At 50.7% G+C, this 25682-nt stretch overlaps 2 protein-coding genes and 1 pseudogene across 2 annotated transcripts; all 3 read right to left on the bottom strand.

The window, feature by feature from the left end:
- Positions 1 to 4433: 4433 nt before the first annotated feature.
- On the bottom strand, positions 4434 to 5309 carry LOC125546939 (uncharacterized). The gene is made up of 2 exons (XM_087515582.1): positions 5279 to 5309; positions 4434 to 5198 (listed from the first exon to the last, which is right to left on the bottom strand). The coding sequence occupies exons 1-2, from the start codon at positions 5307 to 5309 to the stop codon at positions 4585 to 4587; spliced, it is 645 nt and encodes a 214-aa protein (XP_087371708.1). The 3' UTR covers positions 4434 to 4584.
- Positions 5310 to 5706: 397 nt separating this feature from the next.
- On the bottom strand, positions 5707 to 6478 carry LOC147980381 (uncharacterized; annotated as a pseudogene).
- A 12583-nt stretch (positions 6479 to 19061) lies between these two features.
- LOC125548658 (uncharacterized) lies at positions 19062 to 22076 on the bottom strand. The gene is made up of 2 exons (XM_048712221.2): positions 21816 to 22076; positions 19062 to 19673 (listed from the first exon to the last, which is right to left on the bottom strand). The coding sequence occupies exons 1-2, from the start codon at positions 21915 to 21917 to the stop codon at positions 19434 to 19436; spliced, it is 342 nt and encodes a 113-aa protein (XP_048568178.1). The 5' UTR covers positions 21918 to 22076; the 3' UTR covers positions 19062 to 19433.
- Between the last annotated feature and the right edge of the window lie 3606 nt (positions 22077 to 25682).

Below are 25682 nucleotides of genomic sequence, written 5' to 3'. Positions count from 1 at the left end.
CCGTTTTGTCCTATGGGCTATTTGATGATCAAGATTGGTTTGAGTTGCATGTTTTATTATTGGTGCTGTCCTATGGTGCTCTCCGTGTCATGCAAGCATGAGGGATCCCCGCTGTAGGGTGTTGCAATACGTTCATGATTTGCTTATAGTGGGTTGCGTGAGTGACTGAAACACAAACCCGAATAAGGGGGTTGTTGCGTATGGGATAAAGAGGACTTGATGCTTTAATGCTATGGTTGGGTTTTACCTTAATGATCTTTAGTTGTTGCAGATGCTTGCTAGAGTTCCAATCATAAGTGCATATGATCCAAGTAGAGAAAGTAGGTTAGCTTATGCCTCTCCCTCATATAAAATTGCAATAATAATTACCGGTCTAGTTATCGATTGCCTAGGGACAAATAACTTCCTCGTGACAAAAATCTCTCTACTAAAACTAACTTAGTTATTTCTTTATCTAAACAGCCCATAGCTTTTATTTACGTGCTCTTTATTATCTTGCAAACCTATCCAACAACACCTACAAAGTACTTCTAGTTTCATACTTGTTCTAGGTAAAGCGAACATCAAGCGTGCGTAGAGTTGTATCGGTGGTCGATAGAACTTGAGGGAATATTTGTTCTGCCTTTAGCTCCTCGTTGGGTTCGACACTCTTACTTATCGAAAACTGTTGTGATCCCCTATACTCGTGGGTTATCGTACGTCTTGATCACGATTGGGTTTGAGGCTTCCAAAGTCCTTCCTTGTTGAGATCGGTGGGGCGCCAATGATCCACCACAAGGAGTATGGAGAGGAATTCCTTCTCATATGTTGAGAGGCATCTTGTCTTGAGACCTAGGGCTCTACGGATGAAAGTCGGTGGGTATTCTTCTTGAGATAAGACATCCCACACTAATGTTAGAAGCATCTGTTCCCATGATGAAAGGTAGTGAAAAGTTGGGTAGTGCAAGTACTGGAGCAGATGTAAGGGCTTGCTTAAAGTGGGTGCTTACTCTCGCGGGACATGTTGGGAGTCCCCCAAGAGAAGGGTGAGGCAGCAAGCAACAAATATTTCACCCAGTTAGAGAACCAAGGTTATCAATATAGTAGGAGCTTCCAAGCTAGACAAGTCAACAACAGCTACACACACAACACAAACAAAACTTGTCCCCAACACGGCAAGAGGGTTTCCAAGCCCCTTGTCTTTCTAGTTACAAGGTAAAAGACAAGTAATAGAGATAGATAGTAGCAAGGTAAAAATGGCAAATAGTAGATAGAAATTGTGTGGAAGAATTCAGTAATGGAGAATAGACCCAGTGTCCATAGGTTCACTAGTGGCATCTCGAGAATAGGCAAATGGCATGGTAAACAAATTATAGTTGGGCAATCGACCAAATTGCAAAATTTATAACTATGATCATTCATGGTATAATCTCATATAGGCATTACGTCTGTGATAAGTAGTCCATTAATCCAACTTCATCTACTACCAATAATCCACCCCAAAACCGCTATCCAGCATGCATCTCAAGATATTAAGTTTGCAAGAAATAGAGTACAACAATAACAAAGATGACATAATGTAGACATAAAGAAGTCAATCAATATGACAAAACCCTGTTATTTTACCCTTAGTGAAAACAATACAATGCGTCTCTTGGCCCTTATTGTCACTGGATTAGAGCACCACCAAATTGAACCCACTACAAAGCACCACTCCCTTTGAAGAAAAAAACCATCAAACTTGGCCAAAGAAGATAGATAAATCAGAGAGCATGCAAAAATATTTAATTATATAGCAAATAAAATCGCAAAAGATTCAATTGATTGCAATGAACAATTTAATCATTAAGTAACAATTCATCATGTCCAAACAACATACCACCGATTACATCGAATTGATCCCGGTGAGGTGAGAAGCTCACGGGAACTTTGTATTGAAGATCCAAAGAGAGAGAGAGAGAGAGAGAGAGAGAGAGAGAGAGAGAGTCTTCTAGCTACTACTATGACCCTAAGGTCCTGATGGAACAACTCACACATCATTATGGAGGCAACAAGGTTGATGAAGAAGACTTCAACAATGGCTTCCCTTCCGGCAGAGTTCCGGATCAGGCCTATAGATTGGATCTTCATGAAACAGGAACTTGCGGCGGCGATAAAATTCTTCTGAAAATATGTCGAATGGTTTCGGTATTTATAGGTATTTATGATGGTGATTTGAGCAAAGGCGGTTGTTGTGGGCCCCACACGCCCGGGTGGCACGCCCTAGGGCCACGGCGCGTCACCTGGACGTGTGGTCCCCCTGGTAGTTGTCTCCTCCTCCCCCGAACCTTCTAGGGTCTCTTCTAGTCTAGAAAAAATCATCAAATATTAGCACCATGTTTTGACCTTACTAGATATGGATTTCCCGCGAAATAAAAAACAAGTAGTAAACAGGAACTGGACACTCGACACTAAATATATAAATTGGTATGAAGAGTATATAAAAGCGATAATATAATAGCATGAAGCAATCAAAAATTATGGGTACGTGAGATGTATTAGTGGGTGAAAGACATGTCTACTCTGGTTGACCAGATGAATATTGATCCCTAGTGTAGCATGTCTGTTAGAGGTTTGCTGATGATTCAAATTTTTTTTTGACAAACTTCCGATAGTACCTTGCGACACTCAGAAATCCTCTTACTTGTATGACTGTGGTAGAGTGTGCCCAATTTTGGGTCGTAGCAACCTTAGATTTGCCGGTTGCCACCCCTTCGCCACCATAGACGTGGCTCAAGTAAGACAAGCTGCACTGCCCAAAGGAACACTTACAGAGCTTCAACTTCCAAGGTTGTGTTTCATACTAGTATGTCACTGAACAAAACCTAGAGTACACTTGCGTAGCAGAGGAGCCAATGTTTCGTTCATGGCACTAAGGAAAGTAGCCGGTGCTTCCGTGAGCCCGAACGACATCTGCAATACTCATAATGTTCGTTGTGAGTTTGGAAGGACGTCTTGTACTCTTCTCCTTTGGCCATTCGGATCTGCTGATATCCCGCCCTCAACTCGAGCTCCAAAAACCAAGTGGCACTACTCAATTTATCCATAACATTTACATGGTACTTTGACTTCACAATAGAGGTAGTGGTAGTCTGGTAGACAATGCAAACTCACCAAGATTGTCGGGGATGGATATCATTTCTACCATTTGATGCTTGATGAGTCTAATTTATATGACGATTTTATGTTTTATTCTATGCCTACATAGTAGGTTGTGTTGTATTTTATTGCGTTCACACACTTTTTTTGTCCATTTTCCGAAGGATGCGTTTTCAGAAGTAATTGGAATGCTAAGAAAGAACTTCAGGAAAAGGTGATAACATCACATCAATTGATGTGATAAATAACTACCATAAAAGAATGGAGACATTGGGAGAAGCTAGGTGATGTGCAGGGCCTCCAGGGCACGCGCTTGTAGTAGCCGGGGGCACCTCCCCCTGATCGACTAATTCCTTCCCGTGTAATCAGGTCGGAGATCAGACGCACGCAGACACTAGAAACACATCCCGAACACAAAACCCTAGCCTCTGGAAGGCATTCGGAGGGGGAATGGGCAATGATGAGATCGCCATCTTCGCCACCCATGCAAGGGGGGCGTCGGCATCAAGCATCTCCATCAGCATCCATCTCCACCTCGTTGTAATACCAAACCCCTCATGGATCACTACGTGTGTATTACTCAGTCGTTCCATGCACGTTTACCACAACTATCTATATGATGTTTGCCGTCGCGTGCGAGCAAACCCCTAGTTCTTCCACGAAGGACTCAGGCCTGGCACACAGCGCTCATGGCACAAACCAAACTAACCATGTATCTTTTCATATATATACCATAACTGATCTGGGGAAATATCAGCTTAACAAGGGTAAAGCTGTCTGGCGAATGTTCACTGGGGGTGAGATGCCAGTGAACGCACCCAGAGGCACACGGTCTAGATCCAATGGGTGACAGTTTTCGACGATTTTTACACTAAAAATGAAATCATGCTTAGATGTTTTCAAAAATCTGAAAAGGTTTCTAGACAAAGGTAGCGATGTAAATTTTCAATATGAAAATTGAAACATCTATAATGTATGAAGAAAAGTTCTGAATGTATTAAAAAATCTGAATAAATTAATAAAATTAAACTTATGAATTAATAGTAGTTTATTTTCTGGAAACTTCTGTCTAAGAATGCAACAAATTTCTGGAAAGCCGCATCAACCTGATAAGAGTATGAAAGTAATCCACTAACAATTACCCTTTTTTTGTCAGCCAGGAGCATAGGATCAGAAAATGCAGTTTGCATGCAAAGTTGCAAAGTAGCGAAGCCATCACCCAGTCAAGAACGCAGACAAAAATATGGATGGTGATCAGCGCGAGCATGCTTCAGTGTAAATGCATAAATAATGCAGAGATCAAATTCACTGGGGACACCACACAGTGGCAGTTACAAGTTACCACACAATGGAAAATTGGTCATTCTACTGCTCTCCACAATGATCAAACCATAACCATGGGGGGCTCAGCTACCTACGATGCGCTCAGATTGAAACACACCAACAAGGCCCTCCACAACACATAATCTAAAATGCAATCAAGCTAGCGATCACAAGCACACCGACGAGGACCAGCAGCATCTTCAAGTAGACATCGATCTGGCCCTGCGGCGCCTGGGGCGGGAAGCCATGCCCGTGCCACCCATGGAAGTCATGCCCGTACCCGTACGGAATCCCGGCAGCGGGTCCATACGCCGGCGGGAACCCGTGCACCTGGAAGTTCAGCAGCGGGAACAGCCCCCCGATCGCGGCGGAGAACGTGTAGTTCCCCCGCCGACCGCCGGCCATGGCGCCGCCACCAGGGAACCACGGGTTTTGGTTCGGGTGCGGGTAATGGTCGCGGTGATCAGGCGGCGGAGCGGTGGCGCGCCGCTGCCCGGACGGCCTGCTCGGGATCTGCGGCCCGTCGGATGAGCTCGGCCGCGGTTCGGCGGAGGTCTTGCCGCGGCCGTAGAGGGGGACGAGCCTGTCCTCCTCGACGTTGGCCTTGCAGACGGGGCACTCGGGGAAGTGCGCGTGGACGTGGAGCCACTCGTAGAGGCACGGCCAGCAGAAGAGGTGGCCGCAGAGGGTCACCACGGGGTCCTGGGCCAGCTCCAGGCAGATGTTGCACTCGAAGCTGCCCGATGTTGGGTCTAACCCTAGCTAGCTCGAACTAGTTTTGAGGGATGGAGGTAGACGAAACAAGAAACGGAGATAGATTATTTTTCTGACAACAAACCACGGCGCCGAATGTCTCTTTTCCCTGTCATATATATAGCTGGACAAACCAAAACATATTTAGACTCCTAACCACCTACGTATATCAATCTGACGCACTAACAAACCAAATCCTGGCCGGCTTTGTAGCCTACGAGACGTAGCGCCCAAGCCTTTGTTTTCCTACGCAAGCACGTACGAGCGCCCAACAACCTGCTCGCCTACGCTGTCTCTACGACGCGTTCTAACGCGTCCAGCTACTGCTGCTAACCGACTACGACTCAATTATGAGCATAGACTCGACACGCACCCAACGCACGCACACATGCACACTCGCCACGGCGTCCGGCACGACCAACACGCACGCACACACTGGTCACCACCACCGCCGTGGTCGGCTCGTCGTCAATGTCGGCGAGGAGCGCCTTCTCCTTCTTCGGCTGCCGGCAATCACGGGAGAAGTGGCCACGAACACCACAGTTGTAGCACTTCCCGCGCCGCCGTCTCATGCCCGAAGCCACGCTGCTCGCACCGTCGTCGTGGTCGAGGTTGCCGCCGCGCTGACGCTGCCGTGCCTCCCACTGGGCCGCCGCGAACATCAGCTGATCGCCGCCTCGTCCGCCATTGTCCTGCGTGCGCCGACGTAAGCGTTCGTCGAACGCCTTGAGCCTGCTCAACGCCTCCTCGAACGCCATCGTCTCCACGTCGCAGAACTGCTCAATCCCGGCCACCGCGGCATACAACCGATCGGGCACCGTGTCGAGCAGTTTTTTCACCATGGCGGTGTCGTCGAGCGTCGAGCCGAGGCCAGCATACCTTGCTGCCATGCCACCGATTTTGCCGGCGTACGCGTCCAGCGCCTCCCCCTCCTCCATGCGCAGGTTGTCAAACTCGCCACGGAGAGTGGAGAGCCGCGCCGCCTGGACCCGATCAGCGCCGACGAACCTCGTCTTCAAGTTGGCCCACACCTCAGCCGCCGTCTTCTTCGTCGATACCTGCATCAACAAGTCTTCGGAGAGCGCACCGAACAGCACCGCCCTCGCCGTCTTGTTTTTCCCCGCGTCGACCGCCGCGTCGCCTGCCGGCGACACCGCTTCCCAGAGGTTCTGGGCGTCGAGGATGGCTTCGGCCTTGATCGCCCACACCGTGTAGTTGTCCGGTGTGAGCATCGGCATCGGCATCGACACCGTGCTACCCCTGCGCCGTGCGGGACGATCGCCATGGCCACGAGCACTGGAACAAACGAGGCTCTGATACCAATTGTTGGGTCTAACCCTAACTAGCTCGAACTAGTTTTGAGGGACGGAGGTAGACGAAGCAAGGAATGGAGATAGATTGTTTTTCTGGCAACAAACCACGGCGCCGAACGCCCCTTTTCCCTGTCATATAAATAGCTGGACAAATCAGAACATATCTGGACTCCTAACCACCTACGTATATCAATCTGACGCACTAACAAACCAAATCCTGGCCGGCTTTGTAGCCTACGAGACGTAGCGCCCAAGCCTTTGTTTTCCTACGCAAGCACGTACGAGCGCCCAACAACCTGCTCGCCTACGCTGTCTCTACGACGCGTTCTAACGCGTCCAGCTACTGCTGCTAACCGACTACGACTCAATTATGAGCATAGACTCAACACGCACCCAACGCACGCACACATGCACACTCGCCACGGCGTCCGGCACGACCAACACGCACGCACACACTGGTCACCACCACCGCCGTGTCTTATTCATAACAATCTCCCCCTAAGACACGACCTACAGTAAGGTCGGCTCGTCGTCAATGTCGGCGAGGAGCGCCTTCTCCTTCTTCGGCTGCCGGCAATCACGGGAGAAGTGGCCACGAACACCACAGTTGTAGCACTTCCCGCGCCGCCGTCTCATGCCTGAAGCCACGCTGCTCGCACCGTCGTCGTGGTCGAGGTTGCCGCCGCGCTGACGCTGCCGTGCCTCCCACTGGGCCGCCGCGAACATCAGCTGATCGCCGCCTCGTCCGCCATTGTCCTGCGTGCGCCGACGTAAGCGTTCGTCGAACGCCTTGAGCTTGCTCAACGCCTCCTCGAACGCCATCGTCTCCACGTCGCAGAACTGCTCAATCCCGGCCACCGCGGCATACAACCGATCGGGCACCGTGTCGAGCAGTTTTTTCACCATGGCGGTGTCGTCGAGCGTCGAGCCGAGGCCAGCATACCTTGCTGCCATGCCGCCGATTTTGCCGGCGTACGCGTCCAGCGCCTCCCCCTCCTCCATGCGCAGGTTGTCAAACTCGCCACGGAGAGTGGAGAGCCGCGCCGCCTGGACCCGATCAGCGCCGACGAACCTCGTCTTCAAGTTGGCCCACACCTCAGCCGCCGTCTTCTTCGTCGATACCTGCATCAACAAGTCTTCGGAGAGCGCACCGAACAGCACCGCCCTCGCCGTCTTGTTTTTCCCCGCGTCGCCTGCCGGCGACACCGCTTCCCAGAGGTTCTGGGCGTCGAGGATGGCTTCGGCCTTGATCGCCCACACCGTGTAGTTGTCCGGTGTGAGCATCGGCATCGGCATCGACACCGTGCTACCCCCTGCGCCGTGCGGGACGATCGCCATGGCCACGAGCACTGGAACAAACGAGGCTCTGATACCAATTGTTAGGTCTAACCCTAACTAGCTCGAACTAGTTTTAAGGGACGGAGGTAGACGAAGCAAGGAATGGAGATAGATTGTTTTTCTGGCAACAAACCACGGCGCCGAACGCCTCTTTTCCCTGTCATATATATAGCTGGACAAACCAGAACATATCTGGACTCCTAACCACCTACGTATATCAATCTGACGCACTAACAAACCAAATCCTGGCCGGCTTTGTAGCCTACGAGACGTAGCACCCAAGCCTTTGTTTTCCTACGCAAGCACGTACGAGCGCCCAACAACCTGCTCGCCTACGCTGCCTCTACGACGCGTTCTAACGCGTCCAGCTACTGCTACTAACCGACTACGACTCAATTATGAGCACAGACTTGACACGCACCCAACGCACGCACACACGCACACTCGCCACGGTGTCCGGCACGACCAACACGCACGCACACACTGGTTACCACCACCGCCGTGTCTTATTCCTAACACCCGAGTCCTTCCCGGCGCCGTGGGCGCTTGTCGACGACGACAACGACGACTCGCCGACGCGGTTCGCCATGCGCTGGACTCCGATCTGCGGGATGGGGGAGCCAATCAGAACAAGAACCCGTGATCCGAGTATCCGACAGGCACAGCACAAAGATAGGACAGGTCTAAATTTAGAAACTGGTTTTCTTCAGAATAACAGACTCGATCCGGCATTTGATTTCTCTGATTCCATCGGCGATCGATGGAGGAACGAAAATCCAGCCCCAATTCAGCGAAAATCATTACAGAACGACTTCTCCAGAAGACCTCGTGAACGATATGGGTGCGTTTCTGTAATGAAGAGACGATCAGGCGAGCATTGTCAAGAAGATTACCCAAATCCGTGCGAAGATACCGTCGCCGACCACGCGTCACCACCGGACAGTGGTGGAGGGAGGAGAGAAGGCTGTGGCAGCGGTGGGTTCGGGCCTTGTACTAGGAATGGCCAAGAGCCCAACAAGCGGCGATGCGGCGGGGGAGACGCCTCGGCCGCTAGACTCGAGTGGAGCGTGCGAGATGTTGTGCGCAACACAGCCTAATGCAGGTGCAGACGCGTATCGTTTCATGTGGAAGGAGGCTGAATGGATAATCAACCTGCAACACGAGCAGACGAGTTTTTATTAAATGATTCAGATTTAGTATAAAAGTTTCTCGGAAGTATAAACTGTTTCAAATCAAACATAATAAACATTACATCGAAGTCTCTAGACCACCGGGCAACAACCATCGTCATCAGAACAAGCCGTCGATAACAGCCAGGAAGTCCCTTCCATGCTTGATCAGGTCGGACACCATTAAGTAGCACACACAAGGATGTTGCATTAAGAAAAGCCATGGCCCAGTTACAAGAAAAACCCTTTTATCCGAAGGATATCAAGGATGTAAACCCATCGCACCAAATCGAAGGCACTCTTAAACATGGGGTTTGGCTTGTTTTCTCAATGCAGTCATCTTGCGTAGTTACGGATAAACATGAATTTGTCATGAATCCTCTCAGTTTTTGTTAGAATAAAACGTTAATGCAAGATCATAGACGACATATCGATACACGATATTTGTTAACGAAGTTCACCGATATGGCTACATCTCCAGGGCATGACTACGAGCGCTCCTCCTCAAGATACGGCAACACCGGCCGCCCGGACGCCGACACAAGGCGTCGGCTCCCCCGCGTACCTGTTGTTATCAAGTCGTCATGGGTTACAACGTGTGGTGCCCCTCCGTATATAAGAGGCCTAGGATACAAGTGTCCGACTCCTACACAACTTGTACCTAACCACACCAATTACAACTCCAAGTCCAGGTAACCCCTTGCGTACATAATATTCGACACAAATATAACAAACTCCACCTTGACAAATATTCTCCACCACTTAGAAGTCGTCCATGCTCGAACCTCCATGTACTCCGGACTTAGGTTGTCTCCTTTGTAGCTTACTGAGAGCTACCCGACGGGTCAGATTCGCTGCCACCGTGAGACTCCACTGCTACTCTTGCAGCTCCACTCCCCATGGCTCCACCTGCAATAGTGCTCCCTTGCAACTTGCAAAGATGCGAAGCCGTCCTCTCTCCTATCATCACGGTCACCCCATCTTTCATGATTTTCATGGTCTTCGTATCCCGATCACAACGGAATTCCATACCACCATCATGAAGAACACCAAGCGAAATTAGACTTCTCCTTAGCCCTGGCACATGCCTGACTCCCCAAAGTATCCGCTCAACTCCGTCAAACATCTTGATTTTGATGTCACCTACTCCAGCAACACGATAACATGTATCATCGCCCACATAGGCTAAACCAAACTCACCAGACTTGTATGAAGAGAACCACTCCCTGTTGGGTGTCGCATGAAAAGAGCAAGCTGAATCCAACATCCACGCTTCAGCTTTTGTTGACCGCATGTTTGATACTACGAGAACATCACTACTGCTGTATGAGTCATCACCATGAGTAGCCGCATTAGCACTTGCCCCACCCTTCAGTTCTGGGCATTCCTCCCCAATCCTTGCACCTGTAGCACTGCACCTTTTTTTCTTTTTCTTCTCCGCCTCTTGTCCCTTCGTGAGCTGATAACCTTTAACTGCCAACCCCAAACCTTGAGTACTCTCCTCTGTAGCATTCTTTTGCTTCCTCAACTCATGCCCAAGCAACGCTGCAGTGACTTCCTCATTATTGACGGTTGTCTTTCCATGTGTCAACGTAATGACCAAATGCTCATAGGACGGTGGCAACGAAACAAGAAGAAGTAGTGCCTTATCCTCGTCCTCAATCTTCACATCCAGACGCGCTAGATCCGTGACCAACCGATTAAAGGCATTTACATGCTCCACAAGATCCGACTCCTGCATCTTTAGCCCATAGAACTTTTGCTTCAAATACAGCTTATTGGTCGTTGACTTGGACATATAACGATTTGCCAACTTGTCCCAAATTCCCTTAGGAGTATCTTCGTCCATGACATGATACATGACCTGATCCGCAAGACAAAGCCGTATGGTAGCGGCCGCCTGCACTTGCATATCCTCCCACGCATCGTTGTCAACCTTGGCCGGCTTCGTCTCCTGCAAACCCTTCAAGATTCCCTGCTGCGCCAGAATATTCTTGACTCTTGTCTGCCATAGACAGAAGTTACCCGTGCCATCGAATTTCTCCAAATCAAACCTGGTGAATTCTGGCGCCATGCCGAGCTGCGATCTAACCGACCTGTTGCTGCCGGTCTTACCGCCCTTTTCCTCTGCGACTTCCTCACGAAAAAGATCACTGATCCCGTATTCCTCGTCTGAAGCCACGTCGCAGTCCGCGATCTACCAAGAGATACAACCAGCACAACGTCCATGTCCGCCCTTCAGAAAATTCCCGTGGAACCTGTCGCCAAAACGCACAGATCAACTTGCTCTGTGCAGAAACTTGACTGCTCCACCTTTTTTTCCTGAACTCGCAGATTGAATAATGTGCCCTTCGCTGCTTCGCGTCGCCAGCCTTTTATTACCGTTGATCACCCGGGCGTCATCTTTTCTTCTCGTACACGAAAACCCAAGTCCAAGCCTGTCACAATTTTGCTAGGACTTCGCCAAACAAGTCTCACACGGACCCAGTTTGCATGCACACGTCACCTTCCTTTTTTATTATTTCCAATATAACCAGCGGCAGGCTTGTCCCTAGACCAAAACATCAACACGCACGCACACCTTGTATCGGCTGGCCGCGTGCTCGTTAATCCCCTGGACTCCTGCGCCAGTACAATTTCGTTCCTTGTGCTGCACCTTATCCGAGTAGACCTGCTGATTCTTTGCCCTTTGCCTGTACGTCCGCTGTTTCCGAGACCAACTACCACACGCGTCCGTGGCTCCGTGCGCCGTCTCGCGTACGCAGCGCCGCAACCAAAAGCCTGACCTTCTCGATTCCGTTTGCCTCTGAAAAGATCGCCGCTGTATCCAACAACAGCTTCCGTCTCTGATCTTGGTTCTTCATCAGCGATCTGTAACTTGTCCTGTCGCGCGCACACCGTACGCCAACCCTGCTGAAACAGACGCCACCTCGCGCATCATCCATGCACGAGCCGTGCTGTACCCTGGCCATCTACGTCGTCAACACAATCCGTCTGCAGTGCCGCGCCGCCGCCCATGTACAACACCGAGCGCATCGTCTCGATGCTCTCACACTCCGATCTATCCGGCCGTCCACCACGTCTGGTCGCCGGTCTGATCGCGAGTCGAATCCGTCGCCTCCGCAATGTCTTCAACAGCCACTACACCGGTCTGATCGCCACGTCTAGCCGATCCTTACCGACCGCAGCCCATCGAACGGTCCAGGCCTCCTGCCCGAAGTGTCCGACACCACCGACCGCCTTCGCGATCGCCGCCATGCTCCAGCTTGCACCAATCGGACGTTCCATGGCACCTGTCGAGCATGATCCTCGTACCTCCGGATGATCTTCCGCATAGCCTTCTCGCAACCTTGCTCATGATACCACTTGTTAGAATAAAACGCTAATGCAAGATCATAGACGACACATCGAGGCACAATATTTGTTAACGAGGTTCACCGATATGGCTACATCTCCGGGGCATGACTACGGGCGCTCCTCCCCAAGATACCGCAACACCGGCCGCCCGGGCGCCGACACAGGGCGTCGGCTCCCCCGCGTACCTGTTGCTATCAAGTCGTCATGGGTTACAACGTGTGGTGCCCCTCCGTATATAAGAGGCCTAGGATACAAGTGTCCGACTCCTACACAACTCGTACCTAACCACACCAATTACAACTCCAAGTCCACGTAACCCCTTGCGTACATAATATTCGACACAAATATAACAAACTCCACCTTGGCATATATTCTCCACCACTTAGAAGTCGTCCATGCTCGAACCTCCATGTACTCCGGACTTAGGTTGTCTTCTTTGTTGCTTACTGAGAGCTACCCGACGGGTTAGACCCGCCGCCATCGTGAGACTCCACTGCTACTCTTGCAGCTCCACTCCCCATGGCTCCACCTGCAATAGTGCTCCCTTGCAACTTGTAAAGATGTGAAGCCGTACTCTCTCCTATCATCACGGTCACCCCATCTTTCATGATTTTCATGGTCTTCGTATCCCGATCACAACGGAATTCCATACCACCATCATGAAGAACACCAAGCGAAATTAGGCTTCTCCTTAGCCCTGGCACATGCCTGACTCCCCGAAGCATCCGCTCAACTCCGTCAAACATCTTGATTTTGATGTCACCTACTCCAGCAACACGATAACCTATATCATCGCCCACATAGGCTAAACCAAACTCACCAAACTTGTACGAAGAGAACCACTCCCTGTTGGGTGTCGCATGAAAAGAGCAAGCTGAATCCAACATCCACGCTTCAGGTTTTGTTGACCGCATGTTTGATACTACGAGAACATCACTACTGTTGTATGAGTCATCATCATGAGTAGCCGCATTAGCACTTGCCCCACCCTTCAGTTCTGGGCATTCCTCCCCAGTCCTTGCACCTGTAGCACTGCACCTTTTTCTTCTTTTTCTTCTCCGCCTCTTGTCCCTTCCTGAGCTGATAACCTTTAACTGCCAACCCCAAACCTTGAGTACTCTCCTCTGTAGCATTCTTTTGCTTCCTCAACTCATGCCCAAGCAACGCTGCAGTGACTTCCTCATTATTGACGGTTGTCTTTCCATGTGTCAATGTAATGACCAAATGCTCATAGGACGGTGGCAACGAAACAAGAAGAAGTAGTGCCTTATCCTCGTCCTCAATCTTCACATCCAGACGCGCTAGATCCGTGACCAACCGATTAAAGGCATTTACATGCTCCACAAGATCCGACTCCTGCATCTTTAGCCCATAGAACTTTTGCTTCAAATACAGCTTATTGGTCGCTGACTTGGACATATAACGATTTGCCAACTTGTCCCAAATTCCCTTAGGAGTATCTTCGTCCATGACATGATACATGACCTGATCCGCAAGACAAAGCCGTATGGTAGCGGCCGCCTGCACTTGCATATCCTCCCACGCATCGTTGTCAACCTTGGCCGGCTTCGTCTCCTGCAAACCCTTCAAGATTCCCTACTGCGCCAGAGTATTCTTGACTCTTGTCTGCCATAGACAGAAGTTACCCGTGCCATCGAATTTCTCCAAATCAAACCTGGTGAATTCCGGCGCCATGCCGAGCCGCGATCTAACCGACCTGTTGCCGCCGGTCTTACCGCCTTTTTCCTCTGCGACTTCCTCACGAAAAAGATCACTGATTCCGTATTCCTCGTCTGAAGCCACGTCGCAGTCCGCAATCTACCAAGAGATACAACCAGCACAACGTCCATGTCCGCCCTTCAGAAAATTCCCGTGGAACCTGTCGCCAAAACGCACAGATCAACTTGCTTTGTGCAGAAACTTGACTGCTCCACCTTTTTTTCCTGAACTCGCAGATTGAATACTGTGCCCTTCGCTGCTTCGCGTCGCCAGCCTTTTATTACCGTTGATCACCCGGGCGTCATCTTTTTTTCTCGTACACGAAAACCCAAGTCCAAGCCTGTCACAATTTTGCTAGGACTTCGCCAAACAAGTCTCACACGGACCCAGTTTGCATGCACACGTCACCTTCCTTTTTTATTATTTTCAATATAACCAGCGGTAGGCTTGTCCCTGGACCAAAACATCAACACGCACGTACACCTTGTATCGGCTGGCCGCGTGCTCGTTAATCCCCTGGACTCCTGCGCCAGTACGATTTCGTTCCTTGTGCTGCACCTTATCCGAGTAGACCTGTTGATTCTTTGCCCTTTGCCTGTACGTCTGTTGTTTCCGAGACCGACTACCACACGCGTCCGTGGCTCCGTGCGCCGTCTCGCGTACGCAGCGCCGCAACCAAAAGCCTGACCTTCTCGATTCTGTTTGCCTCTGAAAAGATCGCCGCCGTATCCGACGACAGCTCCCATCTCTGATCTTGGTTCTTCGTCAGCGATCTGTAACTTGTCCTGTCGCGCGCACACCGTACGCCAACCCTGCTGAAACAGACGCCACCTCGCGCATCATCCATGCACGAGCCGTGTTGTACCCTGGCCATCTACGTCGTCAACACAATCCGTTCGCAGTGCCGCGCCGCCGCCCTTGTACAACACCGAGCGCATCGTCTCGATGCTCTCACACTCCGATTTATCCGGCCGTCCACCACGTCTGGTCGCTGGTCTGATCGCGAGCCGAATCCATCGCCTCCGCAACGTCTTCAACAGCCACTACACCGGTCCGATCGCCACGTCTAGCCGATCCTTACCGACCGCAACCCATCGAACGGTCGAGGCCTCCTGCCCGAAGTGTCCGACACCACCGACCGCCTTCGCGATCGCCGCCATGCTCCACCTTGCACCAATCGGACGTTCGATGGCACCTGTCGAGCATGATCCTCGTACCTCCGGATGATCTTCCGCATAGCCTTCTCGCAACCTTGCTCATGATACCATTTGTTAGAATAAAACGCTAATGCAAGATCATAGACGACACATCGAGGCACGATATTTGTTAACGAGGTTCACCGATATGGCTACATCCCCGGGGCAATGACTACGGGCGCTCCTCCCCAAGATACCGCAACACCGGCCGCCCGTGCGCCGACACAAGCCGTCGGCTCCCCCGCGTACCTGCTGCTATCAAGTCGTCATGGGTTACAACGTGTGGTGCCCCTCCGTATATAAGAGGCCTAGGATACAAGTGTCTGACTCCTACACAACTCGTACCTAACCACACCAATTACAACTCCAAGTCCACGTAACCCCTTGCGTACATAATATTCGACACAAATATAACAGTTTTGATGGGGGCACTTTGCACATTCGAGACAATAGAGTCCATATGGCGAGCAAGACTATTACCAAGCACCTTGGCCAAAAAAATTACTAGAGCATGGATGAGGGTAATCGGATGGAGGTCAAGAATGTCCTCGGCACCTCCTTCTTGGACAAAATAACTACATTAGCCGAGCTGAGCCACTACAACTGAAGTGTATGACTTGATGGTCAGTAAAATGGTTGAGAACATTCATCACATCTTCTCTTATAATCTCTCAACATGCCTTGAAAGAAATCTGCGGCGAAGCTATACGGGTCTGGTGCCTTATGGGAAGGCAGCTGACCGATAGCGGCCTTCACTTTGGCCTCCAAAAAAGGTGACGTCGATATCCTGAATGTTTTCAATATGAATGTTAAGAGCCTCCCAGTTGAAAACATTGACATGGGGACCATCTTTCTTCATGGTTGTGGCAAAGTATTCCTAGCCGATCCCCCGCCCCCCTTCTTATCATGGGAGGTGACCCACCCATTATTATGTGTGAGCCTGTATGAAGTTTTTCCTTCTTCGAGCATAAAATCAGATAAAGAAGAAACGTGTGTTTCCATTACCCTCGTGGAGGTTGATGATCTAATACCTTTGCTTTTTCATCGCCCTTCCTGGTGCAGCTAGGCGGGTGACCCTCCTCTTTAATCTGGTGCCAACATTTGCCTCATCATCGGACAGCTTCCGGTGGTCCATGGCCATGTCTAGATAGAGGATGACAGAGAGGGCCATGTGCGGCTGGAGCTTGTGGTCGGAGAACATGTTGCAGCTCCAAGTTCTTAGGCACTTCCCTATGTAATTCAACTTGTCGAAAATACGTTGGTAAGGACTTTTTGGGACCCCGATCACAAGTGAGTAACAGAGGGCTATGCATGGTCGGAGAGTGATATTAGAGGGCGTGGAAGAAATGAAAAATACCAAAAAAAAGCTAATAACATTGATTCAATTGACATTGGCATAATAAGAATATTTCATGTCGTAAGGTGTTGGGTTAAGTCTCGCGTTCGCGAGCTCTTCACTACCTTTTTCCCGTCGCATATCTCTCCCCAAAAAGCTTATTCAGAAGAATCAAATGCATTACTTCCCCATGTTTCAAGATAATACAATGAAAAAAATAGGATATGATCATCGAGGGTAATGTCCCAGTCCTCATTGCAGAAAAAACTGTCAATTTTGCTCAAAGTCGTGGTCTACTGCTTGTATTGTCCCTGTCCTCATTGCAGAAAAAAAACCGTAAATTTTGCTCAAAGTCATGGTCTACCGCTCATTGCTCAAGTGAAATAACGATTTTGCATGTGTAATTCTCTAAGCCCGCAATGTAGAGAAAACTATCAATTTTACTCAGTGTCATGGTCTACGGCTCATTGGTCAAGTGAAACAACGATTTTGCATGCGTAATTCTCTAAGCCCGCAATTGAGGAAAGTGTATTGGAAACAGTTGAGCCTGCTTCGATTAATGTTGAGGTCGTTTTTATCTCTAGCATGGTAAATCTGGTTGACATCACCCAACTCAGTGAATAACCGATGCGTGGTTGATTGCCTGCACAAGGCTCATATAGGCTTTAGTGAGCCAAGATTCGACTGTTTGTTTATCCACACGCTTGCATGAGCTTGCACGACATGAATCTCAAAGCACCCCTCGACGAGGCTTTGAGAATACAGGCTGAGCTCTGAGAATGCCCAAATCGATTGTTTTCTCAAATGCAGGTCAAAGCACCCCTCGACGAGGCTTTGAGAATACGAGCTGAACTCTAAGAATGCCCAAATCGATCGTTTTCTCAAATGCAGGTCAAAGCACCCCTCGACGAGGCTTTGAGAATACGGGCTGAGCTCTGAGAATCCCTAAATCGGACGTTTTCTCAAATGCAGGCTTATTATAGTGCAATTTACATCACAGGAAGGAGCCCTAGGGCTCCTCAGATACATGCTCATTGTGGTGCAATTTACATTAGAGCATCTACGACAGCCGCGCCAAAAAACGCGCGCGGTAAATCGAGTTATAAGCGCGCGCAGGATGTTTCGGCGCATTTCAGCGGTGGCGGGAAAGTCTCGCGGGAACCATTTGCGCGCGCGCGAGAAAAAGCGGCAGCTCGCACGCTATTTTTGGCGCACCGCTTCCGGGGCGCCTGTAAATTGCGCCGCTCGCCACGCGCCTATTCCACACACTTTTCTTCCTCTTCCGCTGCCACGCGCGCCTCCACCGCTTCTTCGTTTGCTTCCGCTGCCACGCGCGCCACCGCTCCAGCGCCCCCCGCCACCGACGCGCTACCATGCCGCCGCGCCACCGAGGAGCATCGGGCTACCGCAGCGCCCGTCAGCGCCCCAACGACGGGTTCTACTCCGAGATACGGTCCGGCGAACTCCGGCTCGGCTTCGGCACCTTCGAGACGACGCACGAGGCCGCCCGCGCGTACGACGCGGCGGCGTGGCGCCTAGGAAGGCCGCGCCCGCATATGAACTTCCACGACGTCCACACGCTCCAGCAGACGCTGGGCGTCGCCCCACCGCTTTGTCTTCGCACGGCACAAGATCGTGCGGAGCACGCTGAGCGGTAGCGCCGCCTCCTCGTCGCCCATGAGGACGAGCGGGTCATGGCAGAGTGGCGCCAACGCCATCCGGATGACGTCACCTACGAGCAAGCCTACTGGGCAAGGCGATGCGAGGAGGAGACGCAAAGGCGCCGCGATGAGCGGTTGGACAGGCGTCAGCGGAAGGTCCTGGTGTTATCGCAGTGTGAAATCGTTGAGAATGGTGGGCAGACGATATTTACGTCTGATGATGATCGTTGGGACGACATGTGGCTCGATATCTCGAACCAGACCAGCGAGGATGGCGATGATGATGATGACGACGACGACCGGGAGTAGGCTGTAGCTGTGTATGTAGTTGCATTCTAGTAGTTTTTTTATGTCATTGCACTATCTAGTAGTTTTTATTTATCTATGCTATGAAATTATGTAAAATATCTATGTATCGTTTTTTCTATCTATAAATATTATTTACCGTTTTGTTAAAAAAATATATGCAATGTTTAGCGCGCGCTGTATTTTAGCGCGGCCGCTGAAGCTACACACGCGCTCTCAATTTTGATGCGGCTGCTGAAGCCAGCGTTGTTGACCGTGTCAAGCCAGGTGAACGACGCACGGCAAATGTGTTTTTTGCGCGCGGCACGTTGCGTGGCCGTTGGTGATGCTCTTAGAGGAATAAGGGCGGGACTTTGAAAATGCCCAAAATCAGCCGTTTTCTCATATGCGGGCTCATTGTGGTGCAGTTTACACTACAATAGAGAATGCAGACTATGGCGAATTCAGGCAATCAAACGCATGCAGAACGTGACCCCAAGCTTTCGAAAAATGTGAAAAGCGTGTAGATAACCAAACAGCCACCGGCGTTTTGCCTGTGCGTGTTGCGAAAGAAAATACAAAAAGGGGAAATTTGGATGCCCCGTGAGAGTCCACATGCATGGAAGAACACGAGGAGAATTTGAAGACAAAGAACTGAAGTAGTCTGCTGCTATGTACACGCACACACACACACAAAACGGCATACTAGTCGTGCGGGCCAGCTTCACGTCTCTTGCCGCCTTCTCTAGGCCAGGACGCACCCCAAAATTTTGCCGCGCTACCAGCCGATGCAAAAGCTAAAATACTGGGCCAGGAAGAGAAAAAAAACCCGTAGAAAAGGTAAAATTTCAAACTAAACACGCAAGCTAGAACGGTGCAGTGGCAATGTCCCTCTTGATGGAGCGTCCGTGGGTGCGGCAACCCGTGCCGCCGCCGCCGCGCGGCGTCGAATCCTCCGACGAGCCGAGCTCGACGTCGTCGTCCGACGAGTCCGTCGTGGAGGAGGAGCCCATCTTCCGCACGCCCCGCACTGGCTTGAGCCCTTCCGTGAAGATCCTGATGGCTTCCTCAGTCGTCCTCGTCCTCACCACGTACAGCGCCGCCTCCTGCAATTCCGATTAATATATGTCAATTAACTACCTCAAGCTGCTCTGGCTTTTTTTCTAGAAAACTTTCGATCCATTCATCATCTCATAACAGTATAAAGAACACAAAAATAATAATAATAAATACATCTATGTCCATAGAGGAGCGAGCGGATGTACGTACGTGCATATGTATGAGTTACATGCGTGAGGCGTACGCGAGTACAGCAGGAATGTACATACGTACAGGCGACGTAAACGAGCGAGATTAAATTGTGGTGGGCAACGTCCTTGTCACGACTGTTCTCTGTTGTGACGGACGCACGACACGTCGACACACAAGCTTCATGGGAACAGAGACCGACCCAAGTGCGTGAACAGCGCATGCAGCAAGCAATAGCAATCGCACTTGCGTATATACGCACCTTCGTTCATCAATTCCTTTTCCTTTTCATTGCAGCACTATTTGTTTTGTGTTTTCTTTGTGCATTGTTTGGGTGACTGCGACCCTACAAGCTTACAAAGTCGTATATATTGTATGCTTTTCTTGCGAATGCATATATTGTATATGCTGGGATACAAAATAATTTTGTAGAAAACATGTAAATTTATCTATTCACTTCAACCAGGAAAATAGTAGCGAACCAATGTGGTTGGATGGTTAGAGGACTGTGCTATCCCTAGCCCACCAGGTTCAAGTCTTGGTGCCTGCATTATTCTGGATTAATTTCAGGATTTCCGGCGATGTGCTTTCAATAGGAGGAGACGTTTCCGTCGACGACGAGGCGCCTACGATAAATTTCAAGATGACATGCCGGTTCAGTCTCTTGAAGGACGAATCAACCTGTGGTTGAGTTGGTTAGGTGGACAGTGGTATCCCCAACCCACCAGGGTTCAAATCACCAGGGTTCAAATCCTGGTGCTCGCAGTATTCCTGGATTTATTTCAGGATTTCCGGCGATGCGCTTTTAGTGGGAGGAGACGTTTCCATCGACGACGAGGCATCTACGGTGACTTTGTAAATCTCAAGATGATATGCCGGCTCAGTCTCTCGGAGATGCTCATAGGGGTATGGTGTGCGTGTGTGTGTTTATAGAGGTGAATGTATGCGCGTATGTATGAGCGCTTGCATCTGATATTAAAAAAAAAACCCAGGAAAACAGTACATGCGGGAATAGGAGTTTTTTTTACTTAGCAGGAGGTTCTTTGTACAGACAGGATCCCTTGAATGGATGGATTCAGTACATAATCAAGAATTCTCTTTAAGGCTAGCTAGTTCTTTTGCTAAACCGGTGTGCATGCATACGAAACTTATCGTCCGGGGTGTTGTAGAGATGAGTGCAAACCGGATGGAATAGACTTTAGAGGTAGCTGAGGTAGGTCACTAATCACCACAGAGAAACGGTAGAGTTACACGTGCAAAAGATGGCCGAGTTGAATAATTTGCCTTTCAGCTTTAGACGACTAGAACCATGAGAAACCTACCATTGCACACAATAAATTATTGAGTTGTTATAAAAAAATATTTTCAGATTTCAGTGTTAACTTTAGTTTTCAACTTCTTATTTCTCTTATTAATTTAATCGACAAATTAGTAGGAACACTGTCCAATTGAGGGGATTTTGTCAAAGAAAAAAATCTTCAGTAAAATGTACTCCCTCCGTTTCTAAATATAAGCGTTTTTAGAGATTTCAATAGGGAGCACGTATGAATGTATATAGATGTATTTTAAAGTGTAGATTTACTCATTTTGCTTCATATATAATTCATATTAAAATCTCTAAAAAGACTTGTATTTAGGAACAGAGGAAGTATACAAATTTGTAGGCTGCTTTAGTGCAATCCCGTTCTGCTACAACTATCTGTATATCCTATACTGGAATATTGGTTTCATCTTTATTCTACGCAAGGTATATAGACATGTGTTAGTAGTACATCCTAACAAGTTTCGAAGAAGGCACATACAAAACTAAGTTTATTTTATTTTACTAACAAGGAAGAATGGAGGGAGAACACATGATACTTTTTGGGCTAGCGCTACTTGAATTTTCTTTAAGGAAAAAATAGCGCTAGTGGTGATGAATCGGATTTCAGACATGGGAGGAAAAAAGCTGCCTGATTTGGAACATACATATACGTATATACACAGCATATACTACGTACCCTTGCGTACTTGAGCTGCTCGAGGGTGAGCGTCTTCGGCTCCGCCTCCATGGACGGCATCCTCCCCGACGCCGCCACACCTTGCACCTGCACCGTCCCCATCTCCGGCGCCGTCTATATATGCCCCTAGACAGCTTTCACCGTATGCTATGGGCAATACGTAGGTATGCACCACAAATACACAACACGTACGTGTCTCACTCTCACTGCTCTTCGTCGTACGTGGGTGTGGCCGCGAGTGCGTTTCGATTGGAATTTGCTGTGGACGAGATGGCCGGGAGGTGCACGGCCGGGCTATATATACGAGCCGGCTCCGGGCCTGGAGAACCGTGTCGTGAATTGACGGGCACACGTGGCTCGAACGGAGTGGCGGTACGAAAACACGTGGCGGCGGGGCGACCGAGCGATAGGGTCCGCGCGTCCTTTGCGGCCCGACGAGCTGGCGTGCCGATGGTGGCTCCCGGCCGCGGCCAATGGGAGCTTGCCATGGCGGGCACACACGGCCCGGTGAATCGGGTTCCCGGATACGTATCGCCGATCAATCATGATTTCGGGACGGGAGTACGAGCCTGCCGGTTGCGGATCGCGTGGGCCGATCTCCCACGTGCTTGGGCACCGGCCTACTGCGGCCCTGCACGTGGCTCCACGAAGAAACACGTCAACTTCATCGCGTTTCCCGGCCGCTAGAACTGTGCACATAGATCAGCTCCGACCTCCCAGGTTTCAGGATGTTTGAGGAGAAGGAGAGAGCAAAACCCACACTCGTACGTCGAATCATATTCATACGTGTGTACTTTCAAAAATATATTCATACGTGTGTACGTACGTGCTCAGTGCTTCTTTTTGCGGGCTACGTGCTCAGTTCATGCAGGTTGCACCAAGGGTAGCATGGCAGGCATGCATGCAAGAATGTATACGACGTGCATGCTTACTTTCATCACGGATGTACACGTACCAAAGCAGCTAGTGCGTACACCCGGAAGCCCATGACGCCAGAGGTACGGGCGCAGCGGCGAAGAGAGGAGCGACCAAACCAAGAGAAGGGAGCAGGATCTTTTCTCGGCGGCTGCGTGCATGTGGTGGTGGGGGCGCCTGCTTGTAACTTGTGAGCGGGAGTGCATCCACGACACCGGGGAGGTGGGGCCCGCGCGCGCCCTCCTCCCGCCACGTCCACCTGCGCGCGCAGCCCGCTCGCTTTCACAGCGCGACCACCTCTGTACCAAACGCAAGCGACCGAGCAGATAGACCTTAATTTATGCCGCCATGGTTTGTTACTCCACCGATTAGTTAATCCGGTGGACGCTGCGCTGGCGAGCTCCCGGCTACCGGTCTCCATCGCTTGCAGTGCCGTGCGTGTGTCTGTGAAATACTGTGAATGATTGCGAAGGTAATTCGTTCATTTTAAAAAACAAGAAATGAGAAGGTAAATTGTTAAGTGTGTGTTTTTTTTACGAGAGAAAATTTACAATCTATTCATAAATCATGGCGTATGGCATAGAGAGAACAATAGAAGTAATAAAAATTGCAACCAATTTCGTGGGCCACCTATCGATGACTACAAACATTCAAACAAGCCAAAGGCGCGCCGCCGCCATTGTCCCTCCCTCACCGGGACTGGATAAACCTTGTTGTAGTAGATAGTCAGAAAGTCATTATACTAAGGCCCCAAAGGACCAGCACACAAAAGCAGCAACCATCACCGATGAATAAAGTTATAAATTAAAAAGATCAAATCTGTAACCACACGAACAAAGAGGAACAAAAACTGGATCCAAATAGATCCACCGAAGACCAGCACTGACCGAATTCCGCAAGATCTGCCGGAGACACACCTCCAAACATCATCCAATACGCTATTTGCATCATTGGGACGGGGATAGAGCGTGGGAGACATTATTCCTACTGAGTAACAAATACATGGATCAACCTAAAGCCACCTTTCTGACGATCTATGTCGCTACACTTACTAGCTTGATGATGTGCCCTAACCATGCATCAGCGCACACCATCTAATATGATGGCCTCATCAAACCTCTCCGCGATGAGCCGAGAGCACCAACCGGTCTAGTAAACTCTCAGCGCGCACTACATGCACACGCTCCAGAATCCGGCGCCGTCATCTTCTGTCATCCCAATTTGAGGAGAGGTCAACGCATTGACATTGCCAGGCCCAACTACCGTCGATGCCACCACAATGCTAGTTAGGGCCATCACGTTGCCTGCATCCATCAACACACGTCCAACGTCGACCCCGTTGCGCCACGCCACCTAGACCCGCCATCGCCGGCGCGGTAAATGTCACGCCGCAACACCTCCCGATCTAGATCGTCGCCAACGCCAACCCAACAGTGTCCACCAACCAACTATCTCTCAAGGCGGCGCCTTGAAGAAGGGAAGGAATTTGAATCATCGCTGCCCACCGCAGTTAGGATGTGACGCCTGGATATTTAAGGGCACCAAGTTTGACTAAGCCAATTTGCCCCTTAAAAAAATCAAAGTCATTTTTAAAATTAAATTGCAAGTCAAAAAAATATTTCTTCAAACTGCAAAACAAAAATGTTCGGAGTGTGCAGTTAAATGCCTAGGTAATTATAGTGCATAAAACACCTTTTTTTTAAAATTACTAAATACATTAATATGAAATAAAACCGAAAATAAAATAAATAATAAAGAAGAGAACCCAAAAAAAGAGAACTCCCCTTTCTCCCACTGGGCCTTGACCCAGTCGACCACCCCACCTGGCCGGCCCACCCCGGTCCACCTAACCCCCACTACCCCGTAACCTAGACCAACCCGGCCTTCCAGCGCACCCACTCCCCCCACTCTCTCCTCCCTCTCGCCCCCGATCTGGATCGGGGCCCGATTCCGTCGCCCACCGTTGCCGAACCGCCCCGCCGGCGCACCGACGCAGCCCCATCCTCACCTCCTCCCCGACCAGCCGTCCAGTGCTCGGCGCCCGCCCACCTCGTCTACGCTCGACACCGCGGCCACCGGACCGCCCTCGCTGCCGTTTGCCGGATCGCCGGCGCCGCCTCACCATCGCCGGACCACAGTTGTCGGGGCCCTTCCTCGCCGGACTGCCTCCTCTGCGACGCACCGTCTCCGACCTCCTCCTCGAGCCCCACTGCCCCGTTCCCTGCGCCCCTAGTGAGCCCCGCCTCTCTTCCTCTCTGCGCCCCGCGCTCCCTCGCCTCTGTCCGTGTACGACCGCGACCTTGGCCGCCCTACGCGCGCTCGCCGGCACGAACCAGCACCCATGCCGCTGCTTCTGTGCTCTGCCCTGCTGCTACTTTGCTCTGTCGCCACTGTCTGCTGCTTCCACCACGCTCGCCGCGTCGTGGATGCGCCCGACCACTTCCCGTGCTCGCCCCGCCCACGGGGGCCGCTCCGTCGCTGCGACCGACCGCGCGCGTCGGGCGCCCCTCGCGCGTCCAGGCCACGCCGGTGAGGCTCCGCCTCCCTCCGCTACCCCCCGCTCTCTGCGCACATGCCTCGCTCGCACCAGCGGTAACCGCGTCCACAGCCGCGCTCCGTCCGTGCCCCGCGCGCCCTGGCCTCCTCCCCGCATGGCCCGACAATGCTCGCCTCTCCCTCCCGCCGGAGCTCCACGCCGGCCGCCGCCCTGCTCTTCCCTTTTTGCCTCGCCGTGGCCTCGCCGCTGCCACGCCGGTGCCGCGCCGGCATTTTCCCCCTTGTCGTGGCCCCGACTGGCTGCGTCCAGTTCGGGCGCCCGTATCCGCACGTCCCCGCGCCCACCCGCGCCCGTGTGCCCGATAAGGCCCCTAGGGCCTATGACAAACGGGGCCCAGCCTAGAACGTTTTTATAAAAAATAAAAAAAATAAAAAATGAATTAATAAAATTAATTA

This window comes from Triticum urartu, chromosome 3A, assembly GCF_056163025.1.
Source record: "Triticum urartu cultivar PI428250 chromosome 3A, HENAU_Tu73, whole genome shotgun sequence".
Lineage (NCBI taxonomy): Eukaryota > Viridiplantae > Streptophyta > Magnoliopsida > Poales > Poaceae > Triticum > Triticum urartu.
This window is presented reverse-complemented; position numbering and strand designations above follow the sequence as displayed.

What these genes read in the sequence shown, in the direction of transcription:
- LOC125548658 (XM_048712221.2), bottom strand. Translation starts at nt 21,917, where the DNA reads ATGGGGACGGTGCAGGTGCAAGGTGTGGCGGCGTCGGGGAGGATGCCG. An exon ending in AGCAGCTCAAGTACGCAAGG is followed by an intron (nt 19,674 to 21,815) that starts GTACGTAGTATA and finishes TCGGAATTGCAG; the next exon opens with GAGGCGGCGCTGTACGTGGT.
- LOC125546939 (XM_087515582.1), bottom strand. Translation starts at nt 5,309, where the DNA reads ATGACAGGGAAAAGAGACATTCGGCGCCGTG. An exon ending in AAGAGACATTCGGCGCCGTG is followed by an intron (nt 5,199 to 5,278) that starts GTTTGTTGTCAG and finishes CGAGCTAGCTAG; the next exon opens with GGTTAGACCCAACATCGGGC.